Source organism: Pseudonaja textilis, chromosome 2, assembly GCF_049901715.1.
Source record: "Pseudonaja textilis isolate UNSWEBS1 chromosome 2, rPseTex1.2, whole genome shotgun sequence".
In the NCBI taxonomy this organism is placed as follows: Eukaryota; Metazoa; Chordata; class Lepidosauria; order Squamata; family Elapidae; genus Pseudonaja; species Pseudonaja textilis.
The window spans coordinates 239,254,477-239,276,600 of record NC_141991.1 but is presented as its reverse complement, the minus strand read 5'-3'; the positions used below and the strand labels follow the sequence as shown (position 1 = coordinate 239,276,600).

The 22,124-nt window shown below is 38.9% G+C and overlaps 1 protein-coding gene across 1 annotated transcript in view; it reads right to left on the bottom strand.

Moving 5' to 3' along the window:
* Positions 1-22,124, bottom strand: part of ADAMTS12 (ADAM metallopeptidase with thrombospondin type 1 motif 12) — a 164,471-nt gene that overhangs the window by 79,017 nt on the left and 63,330 nt on the right. Inside the window, exon 3 of the mRNA XM_087927399.1 lies at positions 18,813-18,984. Coding sequence (XP_087783525.1) covers positions 18,813-18,984 — 172 coding nt within the window. The remainder of the gene's footprint in view (positions 1-18,812; positions 18,985-22,124) is intronic.

The following is a 22,124-nucleotide window of genomic DNA, read 5'->3' as shown; positions in this document are numbered from 1 at the left end:
TGTAGGGACAGTATAATCCTCTGGAAAGTAGTCTCTCCCTTTTGGGAATCTGGACTACATTACAAGCTCATTGTTTAGAGGAATACACCAGAGTCTTCCCCGCAGCTCCGCGCGGCTCCAGTCCTGCGTTGCCTTGGGAAGTGAAAGGCAAAACCAGAAGCCGCTGACAAGTAGAAGCCGAACGGAAATGACGTCTGCAGTGCAGCCCAGACTCACCCAGACTCTCCCTCCAGCGGCCCCCAGGTAAATTGAGTTTGAGACCCCTGCTCTAAATCAATCCCATATCCAAAATTCTTCCCCCAAGCAATCAAAGTTTCTTTAACTTGTTCTTCTAGTTTAATTTCTAATAAAGATCCATACAATTTTTTAATCCCCTTTTCATCAGTACCTGTCAAAATCTTATCTGTCAGTCAATTTATCATAGAAACCTTCTGTTTTAGAATCTTTATCATACCTTGAATGTATTTGCGCATATGAAAACCAATTCATCTTCATACCTTGTTCCTCTAGTTTTTGCATAGATTTAAGTTCACCCTTTTCATTCAATATTTCACCATATCTAACTGTTTGTTCCTTTTTGTATATTATAGGATACGAAAATGCTTCAATAGTCGATAACCAGACTGGAATTTTCAAATAACATTGTCTTTTAACCTTCTCCCAGTTTAACCATAGAGACTCCCGTATATAATGTCTTCTAAAGTACCCCTGTGTTTTAGTTCCTTTGTACCATAAAAAAGCATGCCACTCCAACAAGAGTTCATGTCCTTCTAATGTCAACAATCTAGCATTTCTTAGTGTTATCCATTCCTTAACCCACATCAGATTTGTAGCTTGGTAGTACAATTACCAATTAGGCAAACCAAATCCTCCTCTAATTCTAGCATCTTGCAAAAGTTTTAGCTTTATTCTCGCTTTCTTACCTTGCCATATATATTTCAGCACAATTTTATTTAAATCTTCAAAATAATCTTTTCCAAGCCTAATTGGAATTGTTTGAAACAGATATAAAATTCTGGGTAATATATTCATCTTGATTGTTGAGATTCTCCCTGTTAGTGAGAGTTGTAAATTTTCCCATTTCGCCAAATCTAGCGCTATCTGCTGTTTAAGTTTAATATAATTATTCTCTTTTAATGTACTACATCTTGCTGTCAAATATATCCCCAAATACTTGATCTTATTCGTGATTTGAATTTTCAATAGATCTGCCAGTTCTTCCTTTTGTCTTAATAGCATATTCTTTGTCAAAATCTTTGTCTTATCTTTATTTATTTTCAAACCAGTCACCTTTCCATATGTCTCTATCTTTTCTATTAATTTTGATGCTGTTTCTAAAGGATCTTCTAAGATGAAAACCAGATCATCCACAAAGGCTTGCAGCTTAAATTCTTCCTTTTTGATTTTCATTCCTTTTATATTCTTTTCATCTCTAATATTTCTGTTTAACACTTCCAAAGTTAACACAAACAACAAAGGTGATAGTGGGCACCCTTGTCTTGTTCCTTTTCTTATATTAATAGAGTCTGTCAGCTCTCCCTCTATCATTACCTTTTCCGTTTGCTTATAGTATATAGCTTCTATTGCTTGGATGAATTTTCTAGTGAAACCCATCTGTTCCAACAGTAATAACATGAATTGCCAATTCACGTTATCAAATGCCTTCTGTGCATCTAGAAATATGAGAGCCATTTGTTTTTCAGGATGTGCCTTGTAGTATTCCAAGGTGTCCAAAATTATTCTCATATTGTCTTTAATTTTTCTCTTTGGCAGAAATCCATTTTGATCAGAATGGATAAAATTATTTAAATATTTTTTAAGTCTTTCTGCCAATATTAAAGCAAAGATTTTGTAATCTGCATTTAGTAAAGAAATGGGTCTACAGTTCTTAATTTGTAATGGGTCGGCATCCTCTTTAGGAATAAGTGTAATATAGGCTTCTGATCATGATTTAGGTATCTTCTTCTTTAACATAACTTCATCCATAACTTCTAGCAATAGAAGATTCAACGATTCTTGTAATGTTTTATAAAATTCTGCCGGAAGTCCATCTGGGCCTGGTGCCTTTCCATTATTTTGCTTCTTGAGTGCTTCATTTAACTCCATCATCATTATGTTGCTTTCTAACATTTTTTCAGTCTCTTTAGGTATCTGGGGTAAATTAGCATTCTGTAAATACTGCTTAACTCTCTCTTTATCAATATTCTCTTGCATATATAATTTCCCATAGAAGTCTCAAATGATTTCCTTCTTCTCTTTGCTACCATGGCAAATTTGGCCTTGGTCATCTATTAATTGCAATATTTTCTTTGATTCTTTCTCCTTTCTCAATTTATATGCTAATCATCTACTGGTTTATTTGTGTCTTCAAAATAGTTCTGTTTAGCACCTCTAATTTTCTGTGCTAATTCTTCTTTTTCTATTTGACCCATTTTGTGTTTAATTATATCCATTTTTAACTTGATGTCCTTTTTCTGTGTCATTTTCTGTAGCTCTTTTTCAAGTCTTTTATGCTCATCCTCTAGGGCCTTAGAGGCTAGTCTTTTCATAGTATTCCTTTTCCTTGTATAGTCTATTATCAAGCCTCTGGCATATGCCTTCATTGTGTCCCATACATTCTGAATCGATGTATCTTCTTTTTTATTTTCTCTAAAGAAAAAGGCCAATTCTTTCTCCATCCGCTGTGTAAAGTCTTTTTCCTTTAAAACAGTATTATTTAACGTCCATCTAGATCTTCTTTTTTGTCCTTTCCATTTAATTGTCATTGGATTGTGGTCTGCCCAAGTAGTTGTTTCAATATTTATTTCTTGAATGTTAGGTATTAATTCTGTTGACATCCATATCATATCTATTCTGGACCATGACAAGTGTCTATTTGAATAGAAAGTATACTGTTTAGTTTTAGCATTTCTTTCTCTCCATGTATCTTTTAAGTTTATTTCATCTACCATTTTAAAAAAGGATTTAGGGAGAGTCTTTCTGTTTTGCTTTGTTGTTTTCTGTATTGTATAGTCCAATTTGTTGTCTACAATTCCATTAAAATCTCCCATCATAACTATATTAACATAATCCAATTCAATTATTTTCATATGTAGTTTTTTGTAGAATTCTTGTTTATCATTCGGAGCATATATTGCAATCAGGAGTGTTTTCATATTATTGTCCATTATTTCCACCATTAGTATTCTTCCATCATCATCAGTATAAATTAATTTTGCTGGGGTGGTCTCTTTGATATATAAAACCACTCCTCTTTTCTTACATTGGGTCAAGGAAGTAAATATTTGCCCTAATTTTGGCTGTACCAACAATTGTTCATATTGTTTTTAATATGTACTTCTTGTAGACAAATTATATCAAATTTTAATTTCTCCAATTTATAAAAGGTTTTCCTTCTTTTAATGGCTGAGTTGAGTCCATTTATATTAATTGTAATCATTTTTTTCTCTTCCATGGTTATATTTTATAATTAGGTTTGGCAGCTCTCGTAGATCTTAATTCACATTGTTCTTTGGCTTCCACCTTTCCACCTACTGCGCCTTCTTCTTTTTCAAGTTGCCACTTGACAGTCCTCTTGGAATTCAATTAATGAGATCTCTTTTTCTGTCTCTTCCTCTTTTCTTCCAAAAAATTCTGTATAAAATAATTCCGCTTTCTCAACTGAGTCAATTCTGTGTCTCTGTTCTTGCCATGTGAACATCAAACCTTGTGGAATCAGCCATCTATAATTCACCTCTTTTTTGAGTAGCATTTTAGTCAGGAATCAGTATTGTCTTCTCATCTCTCTCACTCTTCTGGGTATTTGTTTCAAGACCACAATCTCCTTGTCTTTGTATTTCAATATTTTCTCTTTTGCCAATTGCATTCACTTCTAAAATATTTTAATCATTGATGAATAATGTACAGATAAAACAATCTTGCCTGTTAAGTTTATGTTCCAATAATTTCTTTTTCTCACTTTTTTAAAATAAATGATTTATAAATTTTACATTTCTTTTTTGCAAAAAATCAGAATCAAGTATAATTCAGCACAGAATGAACTTGGGGAGAAGGAGAAAGACTGGGGCCAAAGAAACAGGAGAGAGTATACTTTCTGTCCAGAATGTAACAACTGAGAAAATAATGAGCCTAAGATATAACAAAACCAAAAAGGATTATTTTTCTAGAACAAGTTCAATATAAAGTGCATCAGTAGAAAATACACTTTATCTCTAACAAGTACACAGCATACTTGTTCATGCTCGCTTCTATTTTATGGAATACTGATGTCTCCATGGTATTCTATCCTATGTTAAAGCTTTAGAGTCCCAAGCAAGAAACTTATTATTTGCTTTGAAACTAACTATCTGAGTATCTTTATTCTGAAACCAAAAATTATTCTCTCTTCTTTTTTTTAAGAAAAAGCATTTCAGGGTCTAATGTCCCAAAGGTGGTTTTTCAAGAGGCAACTGGACTTTCTTTGTTTTTTCCTTGAAGATGTTTTGCTTCGCCTCCAAGAAGCTTCCCAAAAACCAAAAAAAAAAAGTCCAGTTGCCTCTTGAAAAAAAAAAACAACAACTTTGGGACAATCATGACCTGGATGACTGAGACTCTCCGTAGGTTCCAATGTATGTAGAAACTGCCATTGTGGAGTTTGCAGCCAGGAGAATGGTAGAAATTGCCCTACGTGAATGAGCTCGCGCCCATGTTCACCAGAGGTTGCTGAACAACAATTCATAGCATTCTTGCCATGTCAGTTACAAATTGATTCTTGTTTAATATAAAGGCAGAACTGGAAGAAAAAATGGGGTGGAGATGGGGAAATTCATGGACTGGGAATGAAAAAAGAGGGGACTTAATTTTCCCAGAGCATTAAAGTTAGCATTTCCAGGAAGAAGAGAACTCCAAGTAAGAACAAGTAAAAGGTCACTGTTTGAAGGATCAGTAAGGTGATTTCTTTAATGACCTTTCAGTTCTAAACAAGATTTGTCACTGAGGAATCCACCAGAAAAATCATAATCTCATAGAAATGGAAGGGGCCTGTAATAGGTCCTCACACATCTCTACCTTTGATCTGAGAGGAATTCATAGGAACCAATTATAAATTTTTGTTTCTGATCCCTCCAAAAGTGAAGTACAATCAGCTGTGCTCTTTGTCATGACCCTACAGCCAGCAAGATGCTTGTTTAGCTGCCTTATTCCTACTTTTTTTAATGGAAGTTTGGCTCTAATTCCGGCCAGCTGTTGTTGACCATGTCTCCATTTCTCAAACAGATGTCCAATTTGGGGAGCAGCAGCCATGCAGGTGCCAAAAAATTAAGACTGGAAACTATATGGCCAATGTTAAGAGCTAGATCGATGCACAATTCATTGCTCTGTAGATAGCAAGACTCAAAAAGCAGACTAACTGCTGGGGGAACACTTCTAGTTGCTTGGTTTAATGCCAGAAACAACACCCAATAAAATAAAATAATTGCCTTTCCTTATTGTTTGGAGTGCCTCTTGGTTTGCTTCAGGGCTCAACTTGACAAGAGAATCCAAGACAACATAGCCAAAAAAGTGGGGAGGGTGGAAGAGACAGTGGAGAAAGATCTTTTGAGGGAAGATGTACTGGTCAGAGAAGAATTTTTAAAACAAAGGTTGTTTTTAGCTTGCTGAAAATCAAACACTTAATCAACTAGTAGCTTTTAGTGGTATATCATGCTGGGAAAATCTATACAAAGATAAAGCAAGTGTCTATACAGTATATCATCTCACTGTTTCCAGGTCTCCTCAGCAGGGGAGCTGAGAGCAATGCCAGCTTTATTTTTCTACTTCAGATGAAATAATAATTTATTTACCTCAAGTCTCAAACCAATTATAGTGCAGAGTACCCATAGCTATTTTGGTATTTGGGAGTGGAAACTTTCATAAACTTCTCATCCTTTGTCTAGAAGTTACAATAGAACAGTTATCCTAAATGGCACATATTCCAATATGCAATTACAATTACAATAGCAATAGCACTTAGACTTATATACCACTTCATAGTACTTTAAATCCCTCTCTAAGCAGTTTACAGAGTCAGCATATTTGTCCCCTGGGTCCTCATTTTACCAACCTTGAAAGGCTTAGTCAACCTTCAGCTGGTTGAAATCGAACTGCAGTGGGCAGAATTAACCTGCAATACTGCATTCTAACCACTGTGCCACTATAGCACAAAAATAGAAGAATAATTTTCTGTCCCTTTGTGAAACAAGCTGAGAAGTCCACTGGTGCAGAGTTCAGATTATTTCATGATAGTTCCTTTCTTGCGCAAAAGGAGAAAGAAAGTGCGTGGGTGTGCGAAATCACTTGTACCTCATGGACTAGCTCCTGGTCATTCTCATCTCTGTCCTCCCAAAACCAGAGGTGGTATTCAGCACGTTCTGACCAGTTCTGGAGAACCAGTAGCGGAAATTTTGAATAGTTCGGAGAACCGGCAAATGCCACCTCTGACTGGGGATTTTCCAGTATTCTTCCCCTGCCACGCCCACCAAGCCACGTCCACGGAACTGGTAGTAAAAAAATTTGAATCCCACCACTGCCCAAAACCCATCATATCGCATAGCTTATTACCTGGTTCTCAGCTTATTCATCACATGTTCAGAAGGGGAGAGGTCTATGGATATCTACCATAATCCAACAAGAATTCCTTACAGCAAAGTAGGATCTTGATCTAATCAGAATCTGCCATATGAGGGCATATCTATCTATCAAGTTTGGATAACATTGGGGAATCAGATAACTCTTTTAAATTTATTTGCACATGATATGGTTCTGATGCTCTCAAATGCTTCTCATTCAGTTGATAATATTAAGAAAGCCTAAGAAGAATTTACAGAAACATTTGGACTGTTAATTTTCACAAATCACAAATTTAATATTTTTTTTCACATGCACTCCAAACTTCAAAAGGAAATTTCTATAGATTCAGGGATCCCAACAGTATATTAATCTTTAAAATATGTTGGCATTACTACTACTACCTAAAACATTAACAAAAATTAATACATGGTTATATTTAAAATGGAATTTTAAGAGAATGAAAAAGAGAGGGGGAGTTGGGAGGGGGATGAAGAAGAAGGGAAGGGAAAGAAAGAAAAAAAAAGGGGGAAAGAAAGAGAAAGATCTGTCAGGTTTTGGAAGAGGCATAAGACCAATTTACAACTCTGTTTGGTGCCAGCTACAAAGGGTTTGACATTGCACAAAAGACAGCAGCAGCTGCTCAGTTTTTAGTACAGTGGAGCTGTGCTATCATAACCAAAAAATGCCTGCATCCCACACTTACACCTACACGTTCATACTTATAACTAGATAGGCGGAATAGTACTTCATGCAGTTTTTGCTACCCTATAAAGCAAATCCTGCTGTTGCTTTGTATCAAGAGCAAATATAATGTGTCTAAGTGCAATGCTGCATTATAAAATTGCAGTAAGTAATAAGTATAAGCACGGAATATAAGTATCAGTTATAATTTTCTTATATCCATACCTTCTCTTTACTGAGTTTCACCTTTTTATTTTCTTACTATTTCATTTTAAACGTTTATAATATCTATGTGGGCACTAGAATAAAAACTGATTTGATAGCAGATCATTTTTTTTGTTTGTTTAATGATCCTGTAATCCAGCTGACAAGCTCAGTGTCTTTTACTGCTGGGCCATCACACTCTCGTAGTAATGTAGAAAGTCAGCACTCAATCCCCAGAAGAGTGAAATATTTGAGGAATATTAAAAGAGACAAAATATTATATTTCCCAAAAGGAGAAATGGAGAAACATGCTCTTAAAAACAGAAAGCAGAACTCAATCTTTCTTAATAGCCCCCAGCAAATATTTTGTGCCCATTAAGAAGGATTGGACCAGCCTATTCAGAAACCAGCCCCAGTTTTCATGCCGCAAGCAGAAACTGAGGAGGCCAGCTTTTAGAAATGCAGATTGGATAATCCATTCAGAAAGACTGGATCAAGACAGAAATTCAAATAAGCAACAAACAAAAGGTTGACAAAATTAGCTCAGACAAGCACTTAGGATTTGCATTTCCTCTTTTGCCTGTAGAGGCAACTATGACCCCTACATGACCCTTACACAACCCCATAGGAATCTTGCCACACTAAAGCAGACTATTTGCCCCATAAAACATATACTCTGGGAATTATTAAGGAGGAGCTGTCTTCACTCTCTTTCTCTCACCTGAACTATCTAAACTGCATTGTCTGTTGCTCCTCTGGAATGTACTCCATTCCTCCTGAGAATCTGGAGAGTATTCCATCACATCTTTCCACTCTTAGCTGCACAACTAAGTTGGAACACCTAAAGAAACGTTAGGCTTGTACCAGATATCCAGAAAGATTAGGTGAAGCCTAGGGCCACAATTGTTCCATCTAGTTCAGGGGTGTCAAGCTCAAGGTCCATGGGGTTCTAAGATCTGGTCCTTGGAGCCACCCTGGACCGGCCTGTGGTGCCTCTGCCAGTGAAAATGGAGCTTGGGAGGGCAGTCCTCCAGAGCTCCATTTTCATTGGCAGAGGGTTGCAGGCAGTGGTGGTATTCTACCAGTTTGGCCTGGTTTGAGTGAACTGGTAATAAAAATGTTACTGATTGGCTGAATCGGTAGTAAAAAAAAAAAAGCTACTGGTTTGGCTGAACCAGTGTTTCTTTTTTTTCCTCCTGACGATCAGCTGTTCCGATGATCAGCTGTGCTGGAATCCTCCTCCCTGTCTTACTACTTCACCCAGGAGGCTTCCTGAGGCCCAGGAGGCCAAAGCGGAGCACAGGGAGTGCTGTACAGTCCCCTGCACTCCTTTGGCCTCCTGGCCTCAGGCAAAACAGCCTCCCAGGAGGCTTCCCTGAGGCCCAGGAGACAAAAGAATGGAGCGTGGTGGGAGGGTGCTGCAAAAAGAAGAAGAAGCCATGCCCACCCAGTCACATGGCAATGCCCACCTAGCCACACCCACAGAACCAGTAGTAAAAATATTTGCATCCTGCCCCTGGTTGCAGGAGGCCGTTGCAGCCATGGGTGGCCCTCCTGAGCTCTGTTTTACTGGCAGAGGGTTCAGGAGGCCATCGCAGCTGAACATCCTTCTGATTCTTAGACTCTTTTTCTGTTTTCTCATTCACAGGCTTCTTCTAAGTAATCCAGACTATAAAAGGCTTCCTGTCCCACTGTTCTGACCCAAACCTGGTTCCAAGAGAGCAAACACAAGACAAAGGTGGCAGCACAACCTTTTAACGTTTCATCTATGAATCCTGTTTCTTCACAGATAAAAGGCTGCTTCCAACTAATTAGCTCCGACAAGAAAGAGCCTTGCCAAGTTTCTGCAAGGCTGTCAAAAAACAACAGATAAGAAATAGTTTACAACACAAGAGTCTTCAAATACCAACTGGAATGTCGACGAGGCTGAGTTTCAAAACGTCTTTGCTTCCTACAAGGAACGTTCACTGCACAGCTGCCTTTTATCTTCTTGAAGAAGGGGGCCATTACCTTGCAGACTTACTCCCGAGTCGCCCGTGCTGTTGTAGCTGCTCTTTCCTGTGAGCAATCCTGCATGAACACACACTTGGCACAGGCTCCTCGGGAACCTCCTCATCACTGCTGCCAGCCCCCACAATCTCTGAAGGCAGCAGTCCACTGCCTAATGGTCCTGGCCCCTCATCTGGGTCCTCACTCTCCTCAGCCGTCCACACCTGCTGCCGGCTAACCACAACACCCAGCGATATTTTGTGCTCTTCCTAAATTTAACTATGCTTTTGAAGTTTTTGATTGCCTTCCCTATCTTGACTTTTAGCTATTTCTCCATCTTTTCTCCAGTTCTGATTTGCTTTCTGGTCCTGATTTTTATGCTTGCTTTTCTTCATCCCACTTTATGATCCTCCAATTTTGCTGATTCAGACAAAAATCTATAAAAATAGATAAACCTATCCAGGCTTTTGGAATATTGCAACCAGTTCTGCTATATTGTGGCGACCAAAACTGGTTGCAATATTGTTAGTGTGGTCTTACCAAGGCATTATAAAGTAGTACCAACACTTCATGGGACAGAATCAAAATCACGTGAAGAGTCAGTACCATCTTATAATGCCTCAGTAAGACCAAACTTGGAATATTACACCCAGTTTGGGTTGCCACTTTATAAAATAGATATTGAGACTCTAGAATGAGTGCAGAGAAGAACAGCAAAGATGATTAGAGGACTGGAGGCTAAAACACGAAGAATATTTGCAGGAATTGGGTATGTCAAATCTAATGAAGAGGAGGACTAAGGGTGATATGACAGTAGTCTTCCAATATATTAGGGGCTGCCACAAAGAAAAAGGGGTCAACTTATTCTTCAAAGCACCTGAAGGCAGGATAAGAAGCAATAGATAGAAACTAATGAAGTAGAGATCCAACATAGAAATAAGGTGAAATTTCCTGATATTTATAACAATCAATGAGTGGAATGGTTTGCCTTCAGAAGTTGTGGGTGCTCCGTCACTGGAGGTTTTTAAAAAGAGATTGAACAGCCATTTCTGAAATAGGTATAGGTTTCCTGCTTGAGTGGGTGGGTTGGACTAGAAGACCTCCAAGGTCCCTTCCAACGGTACTATTCTGTATACATTATTTCTGTGCTTCGAAAACAAGAAGAATCACACTATTACAACAGCATGAATAGACAATTTATAAGGTATTTATATGCCTTTGATAAACTGATGCCTATGTGACCCCTCTTCCTTGGACAATCTGACATTCTTGCTTCCAAAAATAATAGCCCTCACTTCCATACCTTCATGATCACAATTATCCTACATTCCTTAGAATTTAGTGTAATCTTTTTAAGACTTTGATTTTGCTTGCTGATAGCCTGCCAATCTCTGCATTCTTTTGCTAGCTCAAAAAACAAAGCAGATTTTTCCATTTAGCTCAACTTCTTCAGATAGGATTTCCACGACAACTGGGAGCCATATCCCTGAGCCAAGAAATGGGTGAAGAACAAACAAATCACTCATATAGTTTGCATACATATAGCTAGTATGATTATATTGTATGTCATCAGTTTTTCTTTTGTCATATGTATGGAATGGAATGGAATGGAATGGAATGGAATGGAATGGAATGGAAGAGAAGAGAAGAGAAGAGAAGAGAAGAGAAGAGAAGAGAAGAGAAGAGAAGAGAAGAGAAGAGTTGAGTTGAGTTGAGTTGGGAGGGACCTTGGAGGTCTTCTAGTCCAACCCCCGGTTTAGGCAGAAAACCTTATACCATTTCAGACAAATGGTTATCCAATCTCTTCTTTAAAACTTCCAGTGTTGGAGCATTCACAACTTCTGGAGGCAAGTTGTTCCACTGATTAATAGTTCTAACTGTCTGGACAATTCTCCTTAGTTCTAGGTTGCTTCTCTCCTTGATTAGTTTCCACCCATTGCTTCTTGTCCTGCCTCAGGTGCTTTGGAGAATAGCTTGACTCCCTCTTCTTTGTGGTAGCCCCTGAGATATTGGAACACTGCTATCACATCACCCCTAGTTCTTCTTTTCATTAATCTAGACATACCTAGTCCCAGCAATCGTCCTTTATATATTTTAGCCTCCAGTCCCCTAATCATCTTTGTTGCTCTTGTCTGCACTCTTTCTAGAGTCTCAACAGCTTTTTTACATTGTGGCAACCAATATTAAAAATACTATTTAACAACAAAACTCTGGAGGGCCCTGAGAATTTCACCAAAAGTTTTTCAGGGGGAACAAATTATTCATTGTTCTCCTACGTACAGGGTTTGTGGTATGAGAGGAAAGTGAGATATCAAGAAAAATATTTCAACTATCAGAAGTTTAGGATGTACTAATATCTCAGTATCCTGGGTCTTGCTCCCATTTCTGATAAGTGAGATAATTTATCGTTTTCCTGAGAACTAGGCTGGGATAAATAAATATATGTATATTAACAAGCCACAGAATTCTCCCTTTCATTTTAGAACACCGAGATCCCAAGTTCTTAAGCCTTCAACATTTCATTTGGCAATAGAACTTTAGATGTCCTGCACAAGTGCAATAAGCAAAGCATTTCCAAGGCAGTTAGAAAGGAACAGCTGGTGCTGGCAGATGTTGCCCATGATTAAATTCAGAAGGAATTTGACACATAAAGCTGGAGCATCATAGCTGGGGGACAATGAATTCTCTTCCTTCCCTCCCCCACTTAATATGTATCATTTTTGCAGCCCATTTGGCTGGAAGCCAACTTTCATATAACTCAATTATAGGCTTCTAGTTTAATTAAACATTATATAATCTATATTTAAAGAAGATTTTTTTTTTAGTGAAGCTTAGCAAAGATTTGAAATGAGTCCTTTGAACTCCTAGAAGCCAGGATAGTTTAGTGGACAGTTATCCTTAGTTGTGAGAGGCATTGGCATAACTGAACCACTCAGGTTAAAATCCTATTAGAAATTTGGTATACTGTAGGGACTGGTCAAGATACCATCTAGTTAAAGAGACATGGTGGCGCAGTGGTTAGAATGCAGTAGACTGCCGGCTACTTCTGCTGATTGCTGGCTGGCTGCCTGCAGTTTGGCAATTCGATTCTCATTGGCTCTAGTTTAACTCAGTCTTCCATCCTTCTGAGGTCAATAAAATGAGGACCCAGATTGTTGGGGGCAATAGGCTGACTGTCAGTGTTTCCACACTGATGAACCTAACCAAAAAAAGCACGGCCAAGACGATCCACTCTCTTAATGCAAAACTTTATTGAGTACATCATTTCAGCACAGATGAGGGAAAAACTGGATCTAACCATTTCCCACGCAAACCCACATAGTTAAAGTTTAGGTTTTCCCTCCCCCTATTAGACCAGGTCACATTGTCCAATGGTATTGTTTTGAGAAAGCCTTTTTGTTAAACACCTGCCGAAGTGTTCTTGGTTCTCACAGCTGGTATCTTGATGTCTCGAAGCTATATTCTGTCTACCCTTCCATCCCCCAATAGATCATTGGCAAGCTGAGAATCAATAATAGTTGCAGCAGAGGCTTTTGAAGTTGGACAGTGACTCTATAAACTGTTTAGAGAGGGCTGTAAAGCGGTATATAAGTCTAAGTGCTATTGCTATTGTTAGGCAAAGCAATGAAAGGTTCCAACCCCGGACTCCAAGTCCAGCTTGGTCCAGTTAATCAGTCAGGCACTGGAGCAGAAAATCCCACATGTACTATACATCAATAATACTTTAATAGCTGACATTTCTACCCTCCCATCAAATCCAATTCAGTTTTCTGTGTGGTAAAACCATTAGAAGGTGGGTGCCCATTTTTTTTGTCTTGCCTTGGCCGCAGTGAAGATAATTGTCTTTGGCAGCATATAAAATATACAATGTACTTAATATATATCAATAAATCTCCTTTATTTTTAATTTTTGTTTATGATTTTTGTTTAATTTTTGTCTTGTGGGGCCACATTACTGGCCAACTAGAGCCACATGCAGCCAATGGCTTACACAGTTGGGCATGCCTGCGTTAGAATAATATATTTGTAGCTCAGGGTTCAACTGTGGGGTTCTGGGTGTCCTTTGAGATTGATTGTTTTGTTGCAGATGTTTCATTACCCAGCTAGGTAACTTCATCAGTGCTACAAAGAGAGTGGAGTTTGCACTCTGTTTATATACAAATGGCTTGCCTTGCCAGTGTTGGTGGGAAGTTTCTTAGTGTTCCTTGATTAGGCTGTTATATCAACAATACCTTCAAAGGAATAAAATTCACAAGGGAAGAAAAAAAACATCAAACACATTACCATGGTTAAATTCAGTCCGCAAAGTAACCCCTTTAGGACAGATGGGGAAAAGATGTACCGGTCAGTGATGGGCTGCAAACTTTTTAACAACCGGTACTCTGGCTGGGTAGGCATGGCCGGTTGGTCATGTGACTGGGTGGGTGATGTCACTCATCACACCTAGCCCCGCCTCCTGGCCACTCGCCTCACAGGAACAGGTAGGATTCAGCTGGTTGGGGATAATCCCACCGCTGGCTGGCCCTGCCCCCGCCCATTTTTCAGCCTGTTTTTCGGCCATTTTCAGGCCTTTTTTCAGGCAGTTTTTCCAGCCAAAACAGCCTGAAAATGGCCTGAAAACAGCCCAAAAGACAGGCCATTTTCAGGCCATTTTGGGGGGCAAAAAAGAGGCTGAAAATGGCCCCAAAAGCAGGCAGGAGCAGGCAGGAGTGGTCCGATTTGCTGGTTCTCCAAACTGCACAGAATCAGAACAAGGGGTTCAGGTGAACCTGTCCAAACCTGCAGCAGCCCACCTCTGGTATCGATATATATTTATTCAGTCAGTCAATAACATTTTGGATTGTGACCCAGAAGTTCTGCTAACTCAACCCTAACTTTGTTTGAAGTCCACTGAATGAGTTAGCCTTCAATAAACTCCAGAAAACAACAATAACCCTGTTTAGATTCATATGAAAATGGTATTTTATAAATCCACAGCTGAATAAACCTGACATTTTCCCATTTTCAGCTTCATCAAGAATATAACTTTAATATGAGACTTCTGGTTTGAGCTTCTTCGGCAACAGACCGAAACCTCATCTCTGTGAGGCTTTGATCTGTGCTCGCCGCTGGAGCGCCCTGAGCCGGCTGGTTTCGGAGCTAAGCCACCCCATAGAGGTGGTGAAGAAGGGGGAGACTGACTGCAGGGTTGAGGAGAGCCGCATCTCTCCTCCCCAGCTGGCCATTACTCCCTTTCCCAAAGGCGGTTGTAGCGGTGGTCAGAAATGGCCACCACAAAGAAGAACTTGACTGGAAAAGAATATGCAGGAGGAAGATAAGAAGAGAAAGTTTTGGTTGACCAGGTCAAACAGCAAAAGCAACAAATAAGGTACCCTGGAATTGAAACTATTAAAAAAAAACAATAACATTGTTCCCTAAGAAGATTTTTAAGCTACGAAGGAGAGAGAAAAGGGAAAAGATTTGGGTTTTTTTCCTCCTTTTCCTATACTGACAGCTAAGAGACTTAAGCAAGAAATTGGAAAAAAATCCACTTTGACATTATTAGGCATTTAATGCTGAAAATAAAAAGTCAAAGGGATAATAAAGATTTCTGGATAATCAAAAGCTTTTGAAAACAGGAAAGGAGAGAAAAAGAATAAAAGGGCAGGATCTGGAAGGGAGGAGACTGCCTGGAATTAAAAAGAACTTACAGCAAAATCTCAACAAGACTTCAAAAGATACATTTTAACTGAAATATCACAACAAAAACCCCAGGAAGAGAAAGTGGAAAAAGAAATAAGAAGAAATAACTTGGCACTATTTGGATTACTTGATGATTTCTGGATTTTTGGCTATTGTATTTGAATGACTAAAATCAATTGGGTGGTTGTTTAAAACTGTTTAAAATGGCTCCACTTTTAGAAGAACTGCAAATGGAACTTAAAAAGTACAAAGAAGATGCACAAGAAGGGAGAGGTTCTTTTGGCTTCGTATTTCAGTTTTTAGAAATGGAGATTTGGAATTATGAGAAACAACAAGAAATGCCTGCAGAACAAGAAGATTGCGACAAAGAAGAAGCCATCTTTAATGAACAAGTAATCTTAGGTGGGGGGAAAAAAGGAAAGGGGGTGGGAAAGAGAATGGAAAGTTTAAGATTGGGAAAAACAACTCCCCCCCCCTAAAAAAATAGTGTGAAAAATAAATATAAAATCAGAAAGCAACAGAAGAGGGAAATGCAGAACAGAGAATTAGAAGTAGAGAGACAAGGGGTAAAAAGGGAAGGGAGAAGAGAGGGAAGAAAGAAAGGAAAAGAAGTTATAAAGGACAGAAACAAAATATAGAGAAACAGGGCCTATTTAGAGATAATGGGTGAAAATTTAATGGAAAAAGGAATTCTGCAAAGGTATATAAGATAGTATTGTTATATTAGAAACAGAAATAATTTTAGAAAATATGAAACAATGTATGATTAAAATGTTTGATAATATAGCTATCGTAATTCAGTGAAATGCTTGTCAATAAATAAATGTAACAAAATGAATATTTAATGATTTACAAAACATATGTGAAGAGAAAGGGAAAAATTAATTATGGAGATTATATGTGTCTTTAAGGAAGTATGATATTTAATTGAAAAGAAGTGTTAAAGATGTTCAGATTTTAATGATTATCAATGATAGAACTGAATTGGAATGGAATGAGGGTTTATAATTACATATATTTATAATCTTTTTTTAAAAAAGAATATAGTGTGTATTATAAGAATGTACCAAGCAGAATTTGATTGGAAGTTATGTATTATGTATTATATTGAAGGTCATAACCTTAAGGTATATATTGATGTTTAAATAGGAGTTGGATGATGTAATTAAAAGATATAAAGGTGTCATACTCCAATTAGTAAGTACAGGAGAAAATTTGTTTAATGAGAAAAGATAATATGAGATTGAAACAGAACAGACAAAAGTATAAATATAATGATTTGAATTGAGATGAAATAATCAAAATAAAATTGAGAAAATTAAAAGAAGGGAAAAACTATATAGAAAATGTAGAATAGTATAAGATATGGAATAGAACACAAAAAGGAGCATGAAATTGAGTTTTGTGTCTGTATAAAGAAGTTCAGCCCGGGACCATGCTATTTTCAAAAAAGATGTTTTACTTGTATTTTGTGTGTGTGAAAACCCAAATAAAACTTTATCAAAAAGAAAGAATATAACTTTAATATACGTCTCCATCACGTGAAATGACTTTTACTGATTTCTGTTTTCCACCTTTCTACTTTATTAAAAAAAATGGACATAGTTGTCAGGAACAATTCTGAGTGAAGCAAAAAGCTCCACAATTGTGATACATTCATAAACTTCGTTAACCAGATTTATTTTCATAATGAATTCATTTTTTGATAACAGCAGGAAGCCTGTTTGGATCATATGAATCATCCCAGTTAACTCATGCAAATCCTCCTCACAGTTCATTATTACTACTTCTTTTATAATAGTCATTGCAAAGCTCTCATTTCCAAACAGTAGGATGAAACCCAGTTGAATTCCTTTGTTTAATAATTGCACGGTAATATTTGAATAAACCACCAAAGGGTGAAATATTCCAATTCTTGAGGCAAAAACCTGTCATCTGAAAAATTCAAAAGATGCATAAGAAACTTGAATCTGGATGAGATAAAAGAGAATATTCAAGTCACTAGTCAAAAGAATTGATCACAAGGAAAACTAAATATACCCATTATCTTCCTTTCCACTCCTTCGCTCACTTCTAATACCTATATCAACTAATCTCAAATTTTGAGATCATTTGCCATAGCCCTCTAAAACTGCTCTGTGGTATTCCAAATCAGAAGCTTGGCTGGGCAACCAACTGGCCCTGTGGGCAGTAGTTGTTATAAGGTCCAGAGGAAAGAATGTCAAAATAACAGAAGAACAAATAGAGTTGGAAGGGACTCTGGAGGTCTTCTAGTCCACCCCCCTGCTCAAGCAGGAAATCCTTATACCCTTTCAGACAAATGGTTGTCCAATTTCTTCTTACGAACTTCCAGTGTTGAAGCATTCACAACTTCTGATGATACCTCTGGTCCTCTGGTTCATAGCTACATTATTATATGTGTGTATATATTGTGTTCCTCCTTCTCTCCCTCCAGTGGGAAATTATACCCTCCAATGTTTGTTTATTTATTTATTTATTTATTTATTCATATTCATTCATTCATTCATTCATTCATTCATTCATTCTTGAGATTTATATTGCCGCCTATTCGCACATGGTGACTTAAAGTGGCTTACAAGAATATAAAAACATCATATAAAAAACAATAAAACTAATAAAAGAGAGGATCATATAATACATTAATAAAATAAAATAATAAAATAACCCCCTATACCCACCCACCTGCCTCAGTGACAACACATCATACAAGCCATTTAAGGGGCTCCATCCCACTCTGGGCTCCCCAGGCCCACTGGCAGAACCAGGTCTTCAGCGCCTTCCGGAAGAGTGTTAGAGTGGGGACCATTTTAATCTCGGGGGGAATGTTGTTCCAGAGAGAGGGAGCCACCACAGAGAAGGCCCTTCTTCTGGGTCCCGCCAGGTGTATCTCCCTAGCGGATGGGACCCACAACATCCCTTGCCTCCCCACTCTAGTGGGTTGGGTAGATGTGACCAGCAAGATAATCCCTCAAATAACCTGGTCCCAAGCCATGAAGAGCTTTAAAGGTGACAACCAGCACCTTGAATTCACCTAGAATAAAAACAGGTGCTCCAGAGGTGGTATTCAGCTGGTTCTGACCAGTTCTGGAGAACCAGTAGAGGAAATTTTGAGTAGTTCGGAGAACTGGCAAGTATCACCTCTGACTGGCCCCGCCCCCATCTATTCTCTACCTCCCGAGTCCCAGCTGGTCGGCTGGGTCTTCTTTTGTTGCCCTGCGCAGGAGAACGGAGCTGGAAAGCAGGTTAGTGGGGTGGGGAATGGAGATTTTGCAGTATCCTTCCCCTGCCACGCCCACCAAGCCACGCCCACAGAACCGGTAGTAAAAAAAAATTGAATCCCACCACTGAGATGCTCTAACCGGGAAGTTAGTTGTGACTGAAGCAGCACACAAGCAAACTAAATGAGTCAATAAATAACTGCAATCAAAAGCACCAGGAGGAATAAGGAAGAAACAACAACTAGGTATCCTTCTTCCTCTCAAGGCCAAGAGATCGCCAGTTTTTTGTTTCCAGTTGCAACAGGAAACCAACCAGCTGCAAAAACAAACAATCCTGCAAGTAAAAAGGTGAGGGAGAGACGTTCTTAGCTTCTTCATTTTAAATAGATTATCAAGCAACTCATTTCAAAAGCATATACAGTACATGTGTACCATTCACCCCGCAATTCCGTTGCTTATCTGTCCAGGCGTCCCGCTGTTTGTGCAAAGTCTTCTGGACGACGTTTGTCTTGTAGATTAGATGTGGATGTGCCCCTTCTCTTGATTCATATTTCTTCACTGGTTCAATAAAGTAGTCTCCATCAGGCAAGTGGAAGTAACCGGTCTAAGAAGAAATATTTGGATTTAATACATAATCATCATTTAAAAGGGAAAAATACCACTCACGCATCGTCACAAAATCTCCAGAACCGTAAAGCCTACAAACTTGAAATTTGGCACGTATGTTCCTCTTGGCTTCTAGCTGCTCGCTATGAAAGGATTTTTCAAAATGGTCATCAGAGCATTAGTATTTCATATATTATTATTAAGATGCTCTGATGCTAAGGAATTCTACTCCCTCTCCCCACCTGAAAAGAAATTTGTTCCAAATGCAAAACACAAGAGAGGAGTTTCAGTTTCGGAGCAGCAACCAGCTTTAGTACAGAACAGTTGAGCTAAGACATGCCCAGGCTCCTTGCTGTCTCCTTCTTGCTCACACAGCAAATACTGTTTCAGTTTCCAAACAGCCCTCAACTCTCTCACACACTGACAGGACGCTAGCCAGATGAATACTGATGGATCCTGGTAGGCAGAGGCACATGTTTTTCCCCGTAATTTCTTCCCCCAAAACTAAGCCCGATCACATAGTTTCGTAGAGAAGCATGGGTATAGAGCTAGTATTTCATATTTATGACATCCAAATAATATTTGGATGCAATAAAATCCATACATGTGCAAGCACAAACCTGGGACCCTGTTTGATAGATGACAAGCTAGCTGTTTTGGAGGTTAGAGCAAAAGCTTGGGTTGTGGAACAAATGTAATTGAGCAGCAATTATGCTGCTTGGAAGAATGATGCCAATCTGTTTTGAGATTGAAAGGCAGGACTACAAGATTGAATCTGATTGTGATGTCCACTGCCCTTGCTCTGCAAATTTATAAAGAATAGTTGCTAAAGTTGGCTCAGGTTTTCAAGACTGTCACTGTCCCTAACGTCAAGAAAAACCCAATGGCTTTGAGGTTAATGTCTTTGACCCAACTTTAGATAGGATTCCAAAAGTTTGCAGAGAACTTTCAGATCAGCTTTAGTCAGTGGAACAGGTGCAGCCCAACCTTTTGCTAGGATATTCTTACATGATAATCGCACTTCATTGCAGTTAACAAAATCCTGGACCAAGTATTATATTGTTAAGTATTTAGCCAAGTTCAAACCTGTTTCCTTGTTTGTTTACAGTGTAGAGCTATTCAGTAATACTTTCAGCATTTTATCTGAAACTGCCTGCCCATTGAGAAAAGTCCAATGAAAGTGAGAGAGCGCTGAACATAATAAGCTCCTTTAATGAAATTCACCCTTTTGATTTTGGAAGCAATTCTAACAGAAAACGAAGAATCAGTAGCAGATGGAAAAACAATCCATTCCTGCTGAATTTTTTTTTCCAAAGAAGATTTTAACTGACACAAGAGTTTCAGAAGAGCCAATTATCTGAAGAAGCTTCTTTTCAGTGGATGTGTGGCAACAGAGATTAAACAGTCACATATTTCATGGATCCTTTCACTTGGCTTTCTGCACTAAGTCGAGTCAGAATTGTGATTTAACAGCACAAATAAAACTCCAGCTGTCTTCTGTTATTTAAAAAAAAAAAAAGCTTCATTTGCTACACCATGGCTAGTTTGTTCTTTTAAACAGTTTGTAGTAGGCATGTCACTCATAAGCTATACAATTTTGAGGCATGAAAACTTCGTGCGTTTACCAGAGGTGGTATTCAGCATGTTCTGACCAGTTCTTGAGAACCGGAAATTTTGAGTAGTTCAGAGAAATACCATCAAATACCACCTCTGATTGGGCCCCGCCCCCATCTATTCTCTGCCTCCTGAGTCCCAGCTGATTGGCTGGGTCTTCTTTGGTTGTCCTGCGCAGGAGAACGGAGCTGGAAAGCAGGTTAGCGGGGTGGGGAGGGAATGGGGATTTTGCAGTAACTTTCCCCCAGGAGTGGGGAGGGAATGGGATTTTACAGTATCCTTCCCCTGACACGCCCACCAGCCACGCCCACCAAGCCACACCACACCCGACAAGCCACGCCCTAGAACCAGTAGTTAAAAATTTGAATCCCACCACTGGCATTTACCCACAACTGGAATCCTTCACCTGTTCCCAGGCTTGGGTGAGTAATTACCTTCTCTTCTTTCAGTTTTCTGTTTCAGGTTCACGTACAGGTAGTCCTCAACTTAATTGAGCCCAACACTTCTGTTGTCAAGTGAGAAATTAGTTAAGTGAGCTTTGCCCCATTTTACAACTCTTCCTGCTACATTTGTTAATGGAATTTGTTAAGTGAACAATATAGTTGAATCTGGCTTCTCCATTGATTTTGCCAATCAGAAGGCCTCAAAGGGTAATCACATGACCCCTGCAACCGTCATAAATGTGAGCCAGTTGTCAAGCATCTGAATGTGAATCATGTCGCCATGTGGATAATGCAATGATCATAAGTGTGAAAAATGGTCATAAGTACCCTTTTTCCAGTGCCATTGTAACTTTGAACCATTGCTAAGTGAAATGTTGTAAGTCTAGGACAAGGGTCTTCAAACTTGGGCAAGTTTCAGACTTGTGGACTTCAACTCCCAGAATTCCTGAGATAACATGACTGGATTGGAGGAGGAATTCTGGGAGTTGAAGTCCACAAGTCTTAAAGCTGCCAAGTTTGGAGACCCCTGGTCTAGGACTACCTGTATTCATATATAAAAGCGTCAAGCAGGGGTGGAACCCCTATTTGCTAGAACCAGTTGTTAACATTCTAAGCAATTTGGAAAACTGGTTGTTAGAGGAAATTACTGGCCCAATCCTGTAAGGAAGGCAGGAAGGAAACATTCTGGTGTTGCTTACAGAAACTGCCTCTCTGTTAACCCTTATTATGTTCTTGGCAGGACTAGACTTCCTGTCTCAGGAACTTCTCTGGAGTTTTTTCCCCCTCCTTTGCTGGTACTTTGCTTGTGTGGAGTGACCATTCTAAGTTACAATGGCACTGAAAAAAGTGACATGACCATTTTTCACACTGACAACTGTTGCAGCATCCCCACAGTCATGAGAGGCCTGGCGAGGAGATGTGAGTGATATTGAGTTGGCCACACCCAGCCAATAACATGACCACCAAGCCATGTCCACCCAGTCACAGGACCACCAAGCCACACCTGCCACCTAAGCCACACCCACAGAACCAGTTGTTAAAAATTTTGAATCCCACCCCTGGCGTCAAGGCCTAATTTTTC